Below are 11,366 nucleotides of genomic sequence, written 5' to 3'. Positions count from 1 at the left end.
CAGGGGTCCCCAGGCCTGGACATTGTTGGGATTAAGTTGGGGAGTCCCTCCCTGCCCCCACTACAGTGTCTCAGCTAAAAGTTCAGGTGGTTGGACTCGGATGATCATTAAGTTTGGAAATCTTGATTCCCCCCCCCACTCTTCAACTCCTCAAGGAGAGAGAGGGAGTGATATGCTTCAAAGTCTTATAAGAGAACAAAAGAGTCTTTATTTGAATTTATGTTCTATCTTGATAAGCCCTCTCTAAATGGTTCCAGCTGGGCCCATCATGCAGGAACTGGAGGTGCTGAGACACACACCCTCTTGCACGTGTGTGCACACATGCAGGCCTGCCAGCCTCAGGTGTCTTGTGTGCTCAGGTTTCCAGGGAACCACAATCTTGAAGGAATATCAAGTCCTCCAGGTACAGCGATGGCGGCTCTCGGCCACAGTCCAGGGGCTCAGAAGGTGTGTGTTGCTGGTCACAGGTGGTGGGCCACTTCCCAGATGATCTGCAGGGCCATGGAGAAGCAGGGCAGCTGGGCCAGGGTGTAGGACAAGGAGCGGGTGGGAGCCCGCAGCTTCCCCAGGTAGGCCACAGTGTGAAGTATGCGGCCCACGAAGACCAAGAGGAAGTGTATATGGGCAACGAAGGGGCTGGGGCCCATGAAGGAGTAGACAAGGCCCAGGAACAGGAAGGGGTAGATGGTCTCCATGTCATTCCGGTGGGCCCTGCAAAGACAAAGGGGCATGGTTAGTCAGGGGTTAGCTTTGGGGCCATGGACCCTTCTACTGTGAAAGCTGAGGTCTCTGCCCTGAGAGAGGCCCACACCACTAAGGATTTCAGGGTGCCAGACCCTCAACTCCACGCAAGGCCAGGATGGGATATGGGAGGGGCAGCTGGGATTCGAACACAGGTTTGACTCTAGCATCTGCTACTCGTGACCAGGGCTGAGCCTCTGAGTCAGGCCTGAGGCTGCCCTCTTCCAAATGTAGCTCTCTACAGTGTCCCAAGCAGCTAAGTGTTCCTCTACTGACATTTTGTGCTTCACAATCATACAGAGGTGACTTGGAAGAAAGGCCTGGCAATCACTTTCAAAAAAGGTCTCAGCCAGGAAAACTCCACAGACCACAGTTCTGTCTGCAGCACACGGGGTCGCTGGGAGTTAGGATTTACCCAACGGCAGCTAGTTCGTTGGTTTCATTTTAATTTGGGTCTTTCTGGGGCAGAATGGGCTGGAGCCTACGAGGAAGCATTTGAAATGACTGGTTCTGCCGCTAAATCCTCACCCCTGCTCCCTGTACTGCTTCAAAGAAAACAAGGACAGTGTCTACCTACTGGAGGTGACCAGTGGCCAGATCCTAACAAACTTCCCTACTTCCTGCTACCCTCTTTTTCTGTTTTAAAATAATTAAATGTGAGTACGTGGGGTGCGGATGCAGAAGCTGGTGAATAAACTTACTGTAAATAAATGACCAAACGCAGCCACAGCCGCTGCCGCAGCTGCCGCTTCAACTCTGGTTCACATTTTCCATAACCTCTCCTAATGGCTGGCTTCCCTTACTGAGGGTGGGAAAGTGGAGCCCCATAAATTAGCAAGTGGCCATGCTGGAAGGCCAAATGAACAGGATCCCAGTGCACAAGGCCGTGGCCTGCCCCAAGGACAGGCCATATTTAGAAGGCTTGAGGAATCAGCACCCCTTCTCTAGGTCTCATGGGCTGAAATGCATCTTGCCAGAGCAGATTCCACTCCCTAGGCCCAGTCACTGCGTGGCTGCTCTGCCTCTTTCCACCTGCTCACAAGGAGAGTCTCAGCACAGGCCAAACCTTGCTCCCAACATTACATAAAGCAGCAGGCCAGGTACAGGAGCCTGGGGCAGCTGGCAACTCCACCGCATGAGAGTGAATGACAGGCCCTGAGAATGGGCAGGATATGAGAATATGAGCAGTCGAGGAGGAGCTGACCACGAGAGAAAGTAGCACTTTCCAGGGATTGGGACCAGCATGTGCATGAGGGGAACACAGAAGGGGCCTATGTGGCTGATACGTGATACTCAAGAAGTGAGCCAAGATCTAGAACATCCCCTACAGACCCAGCAGGGCCTAGATCTTTCTCAGGCCAAGCTAGATCAGGCAGGATGCTTGTACGTCCACATTCTGGGGCCAGGATCGGCCTCCTTTTCCCTTCTGCAGCCAGGCCTTGGGATCCAGCCATGGGGAAAGCAGCTCTGCAGCAGTGTGAGGCCACCTTCCTGCCTGCCTACACCAGAGACAGGCGGCCCTCGCCGGACCCAGAGGCAAGGATCACCAGGCAGAGGGGAGGCGATGAGCCCAGGGGGCCATTCCAGGTCCTCCACTAAGGGAGGCCCTCACCTCCCTGTGTGGAGGACAACGTGGGATAAGGCCAAAAGCGATTCCCAAAAATCACCAAACTCATTGCTGTTAAGTGGGAATCAACTCACAGTGGGTTTTCAGAGGCTGTAAATCACACAGGAGGAGACTGCTGTCATTCTGGATTTGAACCACCAGGAGGCGCCACCCTTGGGTTAGCAGCACAACTCCCTACAGACTATGCCACAGCGCTCCAGGAACACCAACATTCCTCCTAAACTGAGGGAGAGACAATCCCTTGGAAAAGCACTTTCTAATGAAGCCAGCAGTCATTCGTAAAGCAGCAATAGAAGGATAACCCCAAGCGGGGTCCACCCACCGCAGATGACCCACAGCATGGTTTTAGCAGCTACCTAAATATTCACACTGGAACATTCAATGAAATTTCAGTCAAATTTTCATATGAAATTCCTTTAGGCCATTTTCTTTAATGCAAGTGTATGTTCTAAGAAGGAGTCTGTTTTAAAAACAACTGTTCAATAATAATACAAGTAGAACAAACATGGCCAGACTCCAAAAGTTGGGGAGATACAGGCTGATGGAAGGATGTGTGAAACAGATTTGGGGTACACTGTCCCTGAAGTAAACCGTCACAGGTATGATCCCTGCCTCCTGACAGTGACTCAGAGGTCACCAGGGCAGGAGGGCGGGCTAGCCATACCATGGCCTCTTGTTCCTCTGCTCTTGTCCCAAACCACAATGAGGCTCCCATGAAGCCACAAGAGGTGCCAGTAATGGGGAAACCAGAGATAAAAGAAAATACATCCCTTCACCCCCAGGAGCTGAAGCAAGCTGAACAAAGAGTCATGTACCAGGAAGACAACTGGGCGAGACATGTCATTCCAACAATAACTGCTTTTTTAATGGCAAAAGTCACCCAAAGAAAATTCCCGCTAGACTAGACTTGCATAGCCTCCTGCACTGTCACTCACCCACAACAGACATTGCAACATTGGCGGTGTTTTACTGCATCCTGTGACAGTAGCAGGGTGGGGAGATTTCAAGGTACCCCCAGGCAGCTTGACTCAGTCACCCCCTCCCCATATGTCCACCTCTGAAGCTCAGCCTTGCACACTGAATTCAGGTTGGATATAACAGGGGCCGTATAGTTTTAAGGACAGGTATAAAATAGCATAAAATGGAATTTGTGCTGAGAGTCTCAGCTTGTCTGGGGATTAGATATGTGACCTTGGTGCTTTATCCTCAGTGAACATGATCTTCAGAGGGTTGTTGCTATGCATGAATCTCATCTATGACCTCAAGCAAGTCTCCTTCCCCCTCTGGGCAACGACATCATAGGCAAAACAAATGTGCATTATCTGAGGAACTTCTAGTGCTGACATCTCAAGATCCAATCTCCTAGCAAACTGGTTAACTTCCCCCCATTCCAAGTAATCAGAAACATTCTAACAAGAGGGCTGAATGTTTGCTACCTCACTGATTTTTTAAACTCCCAGCTTCAGAATTTGGTCAGCAGGTATATTACCAGGAGACATGACTAGGTGCCGTGAAAAGGGGGGCAGCTGGCATTTCCCTTTCTCCTTTAGTCCTGGTACCTGGCTTCCTCTAACCCTGGGTAACATACTAAGCTGAAAGGCCGAATTACAACTTTAAGAACTAATAACTTAACTTAAGTGTTTTACTGAACAGAAAAATGATTCTGTGGACTATAAACACTTAATATTTAACTCATTTTTTGCTTCCAAGAATCTCTCAAGTTCCAGCTAGTCCAGCAGCAAGTGCAGATGGACATCCAAAGTTTAATGTTCTCAGGCTTCCAGGATGTACTGGGAAGTCAGAAGAACCACCCCTAGGATCCTTGGGCCCCCCAAATCTGACAGCACCTACAAAGTAGGCCTAATACTCACTGAACAGTACTCACGTGTTATATAGCAAGCATTATAAGAGGCACTGAAAAGGTGATTCCTTGAATGTAAATGATTGAAGCAGTGCTGGTAGCACAAACAGTTTGCAACTAATTTAAAGGTTGGAGGCTTGAGCCAACCCAGAGGCACAACGGAAGAAAGGCCTGGCAAACTACTCTGTAAAGATTGCATGAACAGTCAGTGGAGCATGTCTGCTCTGCTAACACATAGGGTTATGAGCGGCAACCACCTGGACACAGTAATGGGTTTGGAGGTTTTGATTTTCTTTGTTTTTACTAGGAATAAAGGTCTGGCAATCAACATAATTGAAAATCAGGCTCCAAAGTAATTTTGAGATGCTGGATTATCTCATTGTTTATGATGTCATTAATCACCTCCAAATGACTGAGGAGTAATGTCAGTTTGTGGACTAAGGTACGTCTGATTCAGGCCACGGCCTTTCCAATCACTTGTTATGCATCTGAGAGCTGGACAATGCATAAGGATGACAGAAGAATTGACACCTATGAACTATGGTGTGGGAGAAGAGCACTGAACATCCCATAGACGGCCAAGAGAACAAAAAGATATGCCTTGGTGCAGCAGGAGTGCTCTTTGGAGGCAAGAATGATGAGGCTTCACCTCACATACTTAGGGCATGCTTCCAGGAGCTATTCCTTAGAGAAGGATATGATGCTGGGAAGGGTGGAGGGTCGGTGAAGGAGAGGAAGACCCTCAACTAGGTGAATTGACAGTGACTGCCACAGTGGGCTCTAATGTGTCAGGAAGTGAGAGGATGGTGCAGGATAGAACAGGGTTCAGATCTGTTCATAGGGTCGCTATGAGTCATATTTGACACGAAGGCACCTAACAACTCAACAACAATGATCTCATTGTATACGGGGTCTATGATTTCACTGTGTGAGGTCTCTACTATCTCATTACATAGAGATCTATGATCTCACTGTATATGGATCTCTATGTTCTCATATACAGCTCTCCATGACATCATATGGTGAGTCTCTATGAGCTGGGAGCAGACTCAGCAACAGCTACCAACAACTGAAGCTGATGGTCGTTTTAATCAGACAGAAGGAAATGTATTGGATGCCTGAACATGTTATCAGCAGTCCCCCAGCCTGTTCTCTCACAGGCGTGGGTACAGCTAGTAAACCAAGTATACCCAGGGGCCTCATCTACCACTGACAAGCATGACTAAATGGAACCCCTGCAACCTGGGAGATGTCAAAACACATCCTCTTGGGGGTGCATATGAGCTGCTCTGAGCTGGCCACAGCCCAGCATCCTGCCCCCTCACTGCCTATCATGGGTCTCTGCTACCGAGTCATGTGGGCCAAGATGAGGGGTAGACTAAGGGATATATGGGAAAGACTCATGAGTAAATGAATGAATATCATAAGAGGGACTGTGTAATACCCACTGGCCTGTTGGTGTGTACTGTCGAGCTGGAACTGTCCCACAGCTGATCCCGCCAGCGTGTTTCAGAGGCAGTAAAACAGAAGGCTTTGAACTGTGTGCCTTTGGGGAGTGCAGCTTCTTACCTCTTGGCCACCAGAGTTCCCTATCCATAATCCTGTTGTCATTGTGCACCATCAAGTTGGAACAGACTGATTCCACAGCTTAACCTCTGTCGGGTTTTCAGAGTCAGTTAATCACACAGGAGAATGCCCATCCTTCCCCCACAGAGCAGCAAGTGGCCTTGAACAGCGTGCCTTCAGGATTGCAGTGTAGCTTCTTGCCACTAGGCCAAAGCTCAACCACTGGCCTAGTGGTAAGGAATTGCTCTTTCAACCTAGCAGTGTGCAGTTCGAGTCCACCAGCTGCTTTGAGGGAGAAAGAGAAGCAGTCTCTCCCCACGCAATTAATCTCTGAAAACCTGCTGGGGAATTAGCTATCAGCTTGTTCTGACTATCTAGTCAGATGACAGTGTTTCTATTACAAGTGGCTCCATGAGAGCATAAGAATTTCACTCCCTACATTCCAGACCAAAAATATGTATATTTCCAATGGCCAAGAAAATCATAAGAAAAACTCAGAAAAAAATTCTATTTATATTTAAATGATGATTTGTGACAAGTATTGAGAACTATGACCTGCCAGGCACCCTGCTCTCTCCTTGATGGAATTTCACCAAGCTACTTTTAAAGCATTGCTCTTTTAATACTGGCATGAAATGTGCTCATAAAATGTCAACTAAAAAATTCAGAGCCTCCAACTGCATAGTCAATGTCTAATCTTATGAAAACTATTCTAACACAGAGAAGAAAATAGGCTAGATCAAAAAGCAAAGGGTAATCTGGATTGTGAATGGTTCTTTTCTTCTATATGTAGTTTCAATGTTATCCAAACTGTCTGAGTATTTCTGATTTTTATAATGGGGAGGGGAATCTCTTATTGACTGGGCTGTGTTAAGCATAAAAGATGTTCAGTCATACTCAAACATATTTTCAAAATAAAAAAGGCAATAAGCTAGTGTAATTTTCCACCCATCACACTGGCAGGGATAAGTCACATTCAGAGTGTGACGATACGGGGAGCTGCAGGGGTTGGATGGAGAGTGGGTCTCACATACCCACACACCAGTTGGGAGAATGTAGATTTGTGCCCCAATATTCATGTTGCTTGATTGAATCCTGCAACACACAAAGGCAAATGCTAAAAGTTTAGCTGCAGCTCTGTGCGTGAAAGGAAGGCTGGCTAAGTGTGGCTGAGTCGGACTCACGGGGACCTCACAGGCGTCACAGCTCTGCTCCATCGGCTGTTCAGTGGCTGATTTCTGAGGAGCAGATACTCAGCCCTTTCTCCTAAAGTACTTGTGGGTGGACTCAAATGCACAACCTTCCATTTAACAGCTAACCGTGTTAACCATTTGCTCCTCTCAGGGACTCCAGAGAAAGACTAGAAAGACCTAAATGCCCTTCAGAGGGGAACTGAAAAGCCCAGTTCACCCATTCAGTGGAGTAATCCACAAATAGCACAGCACTGATGAAATGAAGGGAGCTCCTCTGAGCTGATAAGCAATCTCTATGACGTGGGAAAAACAGTACAGAGTGATCATGTATGTGTGAGCAGACTCCTCTCCGGAAAGGTGCACAGGGGTTGGTAGAAGAATGAGGTAGTCCCTGGAAGTGGGGTAGGAAAGAGGAAGACTTCACAATGAACTTCCTTTCCTGTCATTCTGTGCATGAGCACTTAGTAATCAGAAATTAAATCAGCATAGTGTGAGGGGGTGAGGAATGTAGAATTAGTCTGAAGGGACAGGTCGTGGCCAGGCCACAGCCCAGTGGTACTTGCCTGAGGCAGCGCTCCACGTCGGGGTCGGTCCTATGGTACTGGAGGCCTCCACGTCGAAGGGCATCTTCGGGGTTAGCAAAGGCCTGAAATGAATCAGCTGGGCATTACTATTCATGAGATCGCAAGCACAGTCGCCCGGTCAGAGCTGTGTCTGGACAACGTTTACTGTGGCAAACTGGTGAGTCACACACGCTTCCATTCAACCAGCATCCACAAGCTTCTACAGCACCTCTATGGACAGGTGGAGAGGACAGGATTGTTCCGGGAGAACCTAGTTGCATAGAGATCAGAGGAGGCTTCTCTGAGGCAGCAACATTGATAGTGAGGCTTGAAAGCTGTGTAGACAAAGGATTGAAGCAGCAGCATCCTAAGGGCAGGAGTCAAACATGGGAAGGCAGTGGGGACATGTCTGGTGATTTACAAAGCCAGTGTAGCTGGATTTGAGACAGATCATGAAGGAGGCCCAAGATGACCCTACGGGGTCAGTGATTTGGGCAACACTAAGGATTTTGAGTAAGTGTAGGAGAAGACCTCAGCCATCCCAGTCTTGAACCCCATCTCTGCGTTGACCAGCTCCAGGTTTTCTGAATGTCTCAGTGCCTTAACTTTCTCTGCTGTAAACTGGGCATGAAGTGAAGCTCTTCTACCAGGTGAAAGGGAGAACTGGAGAAGGCCCTCATACAATGTCTGGTAATAGACACTGATTTTATTGACGTTGGTCTATTTATAAGTATTGATTTTATTATGACATAAGGTCACCCAGAGGTCATCGAACACCCACACTCATCTCTCCTGCCCTGCCATGCCTGCCAGCACCTGGGCACAGCCAGTCACACCAGGCCTGCCCCAGAGCCTGAACCTCAGCAGAGGGTTTTTCTAAGTTGCTTAATGCAATGGCCAAATCCTATCTGTCATCTGCCCCTCAAGCACTGGTTTATCCTGTTCAGTGTGCCTCGCCCTGCCCTTCCCAAGAGGTGACCAAAGCCTGGGGCTAACTGAAGCCTGGGGTTAACCTTCCTGAATAGTGAAGGTCAAGACCTCACACACCCAAAGCTCCTTGAATCAAGAAAACACCATCTCAGAGGGCCCAGCAAAGAGCCATGATCTGTTGCAAAGTTCCTCAGCATTCAATGAGACCTGCCTTCTAAGAAACCCAATCCAATAAGCTGGCCACCCTGAGAACTCAAATACCAGAGTCAGCTCCACCAGGAACTACCCAGTGCTGATGGCTAGAGCAGCAGGTGCCCTCCCCAGAAGGGACCTGCCGTTCTTGAAAATATTAATATGTCGTAGGCACAAACAGAAAGATCTCTAGTAGGGAGATGGCCTAGTGGCAAGAAGCTGCGCTACAATCTAGAAGGCGTGCGGTTCAAATCCACCAGATAGACCGCTGGAGGAGGGGCAATCTCCTCAGTGGTTAAGTGATCAGTTGCTAACTGAAAAATTGGAGGTTCAAACCAAACCAAGAGCTGGGCAGGAAAAACAATCCACATTGCCTTTCTATAAAGATTGCCATAGCCACAGCCATTGGCCTTGAGTTGGTCCAATGCATGGCACCCGCCAGGAGTTTCTGAGGCTGCCAGTGTTTACAGGAGACGCCCAAACTTCCTCTTGTGGAATAGCTCGTGAATTCAAACTGCTTCACAGCTCAACACATAACACACCCAAGTCTCCTCTGTAAAAGATTCCAGTCAAGAAAACAGGGCACTTCTCTGCTACATGGGATCAACACGAGTCAGCACTAACTGGTTGGCACAACAGCAACGTGGCACAGTGTCAGCTCTGTGCCAGATACTGAATTCTCCCACTGGTCTAGAAGGGAGGTGGTGTTACCCCATTTTACAGGTGAGGAATCTGACACACACACACACACACACACACACACACACACACACACACACCCCGCTTGCCCCAGGTCAGTGTGGTGGGTGGAGGAGCATCAAGTCCTCCCCAGCCATTGTGCTGTAAGTCCACGTCCTTCCTGAACACAAGGAGCCACACTGAGAGCAGGGGTCTCCACAGGAGGTTTCCTCCTGTCACTTCCTGGCTGGTCAGGCAGAAAGGACCTCCCTGGGGTTCACCTCCTCCCTTCCTGGAATTCCCATTAGCTGCTACTCAGAACTCATCCAGCGACCTCTGCTCTGAGCCCAGGTTCCTCACCTGGAAGGCAAGGTGCCCAGGCCCAGGGGAGACACTGCCCAGCTCTGTGCCTTGCACGCAGATAGGACCTGAGTTAACCCAGGTGAGCCTGCTGCTTGCCAACTGCCTCAGGATAGACCTGTGGGGTTCCGGGCACTGTTGGGACATATGCCAGGGGTGAGCCCCAGACGCCCACACTCCAGCGTCCTCTACAAACAGGAGAGCTGAGCCAGCCTTACATCTGCCTTTGAAATGGACAAAGGGGGCAGAAGGATCATCGCTGTCATAAGATTCTTCTGTTAAAATACCATTGAGGCTGGTCCATTATTCCCAGGCACACAGCCTCCACAGCCTGGGCCTTCCTGCACTTGCAGGACAGGCAGGGGACCGGCTGCAGCCTCTCAGAGGTGAACCCAGTTGACCGAGGCCCATCCCAGCGGTGTCTCCTCAGAACCCTGCGTCCTGCTCCCGGATGGTTCTGCCTCTGCTCGCTGCCTCTTTACTGTCGTTGGGGCCCCCATTCTTTACACTTCTTGGGAGTTCGGGGGCCTGGGACTGTTGGGGAAATTCCTTCCCGCGGTGGGTCGTACAACGCACTTGCCAGAGAGCTGGGAATTTCCACTTACAGGTTTCTCAAGCTCCTGTTGCATCCGTGCCCACTCCACCCAAACATCAGAGCTTCGTGCTGTCACGTTCCCCAGCTCCACCCTCCAGGACCTGCTTTTTTCCTGAGTGCATGCAGCGAGCGAGCTCCTGGGCCAGAAGCTCACCTGAGGGCTCAGCCAGTGGGTAAAAGGCTCTTAAAACCAGCAAAGACTAAAAGAGGGGACTGGGCAGAAATCAAGAACCGGAGGGAAACAACTCAGAGGAACCTGTAGCCTTGCCTAGCTTCCACTCCCAGCCTTGGGCCAAGTTTCCCCAGATGGCTTCCTTACCTTCTTCCGCAGCCGCACTTGGCCGGTGATGATCGCGACCACGTACATCTTGATGACCAGCAGTGTGCTGCAGAGCAGGAAGGCGGGGAGCACCTGGCCGTGCATCTGGGAGAGGCCGGAGGCGAGCATCGTGGAGAGCGAGCCGGAGAGCGAGCAGAGAGAGAACGAAGCACACGACGAGCTCACTGCTGACTCTGGCCCGAGCGCGTCGCCTGATGTAGGTGAGGAGGGGGTGGGGAGAGAAGGGAGGGGGCGGAGAGAGCGCTGAGGAGGCCTGTCTGCGAGCAGCACCGCCCACTCCAGCCTGGCCTCGCCGGCCCCCTCCTCGCCGGCCGCACCCCCCACACACACCCCCGCCCCTCATTATGGGCGGATGATGAAGCAACTTCTGTTCCCACACGCAGGGAGAAACAAGAGGCTTGGATGTCCCGGACACAGACCCTGGCCCCTCCTTCCCTGGCAGATAATCTCTTTCAAATGTGTTCCCTGAGGGAAGCCGAATATCAAATTTACAAATTGTTGTTATTGTTGTTATGTGCCATCGAGCCCCTTGCGACTCATAGCGACCCTATGTACAAGAGCTCTAAATGCTGTTCTATCCTGTGCCAACCTAGCCATCTCAAACGCGCATATTCACTAATAGTAGACCAAATACTATATCAGGAAATGTTGTTGTTATGTGGCATCGAGTCGCTTGCGACTCATAGCGACCCTATGTACAACAGCCCTAAACTCTGCTCT

At 49.9% G+C, this 11,366-nt stretch overlaps 1 protein-coding gene across 1 annotated transcript; it reads right to left on the bottom strand.

Annotated features, from left to right (window-relative positions):
- Positions 1–461: 461 nt before the first annotated feature.
- PTGES (prostaglandin E synthase) lies at positions 462–10,754 on the bottom strand. Its single transcript, XM_006892466.1, has 3 exons — positions 10,626–10,754; positions 7,552–7,634; positions 462–711 (listed from the first exon to the last, which is right to left on the bottom strand). The coding sequence occupies exons 1-3, from the start codon at positions 10,752–10,754 to the stop codon at positions 462–464; spliced, it is 462 nt and encodes a 153-aa protein (XP_006892528.1).
- Between the last annotated feature and the right edge of the window lie 612 nt (positions 10,755–11,366).

Source organism: Elephantulus edwardii, unplaced genomic scaffold (assembly GCF_000299155.1).
Source record: "Elephantulus edwardii isolate Elephantulus edwardi_28Jun2011 unplaced genomic scaffold, EleEdw1.0 scaffold00116, whole genome shotgun sequence".
In the NCBI taxonomy this organism is placed as follows: Eukaryota; Metazoa; Chordata; class Mammalia; order Macroscelidea; family Macroscelididae; genus Elephantulus; species Elephantulus edwardii.
The sequence above is the reverse complement of the archived record's forward strand: the minus strand, read 5'-3'. Positions and strand labels throughout refer to the sequence as shown.

Coding starts and splice junctions, on each gene's coding strand:
- PTGES (XM_006892466.1), bottom strand. CDS start 10,754: ATGCTCGCCTCCGGCCTCTCCCAGATGCACGGCCAGGTGCTCCCCGCC. Junction 7,635..10,625: donor AAGTGCGGCTGCGGAAGAAG/GTAAGGAAGCCA, acceptor GATTCATTTCAG/GCCTTTGCTAACCCCGAAGA. Junction 712..7,551: donor GACGTGGAGCGCTGCCTCAG/GCAAGTACCACT, acceptor TTGTCTTTGCAG/GGCCCACCGGAATGACATGG.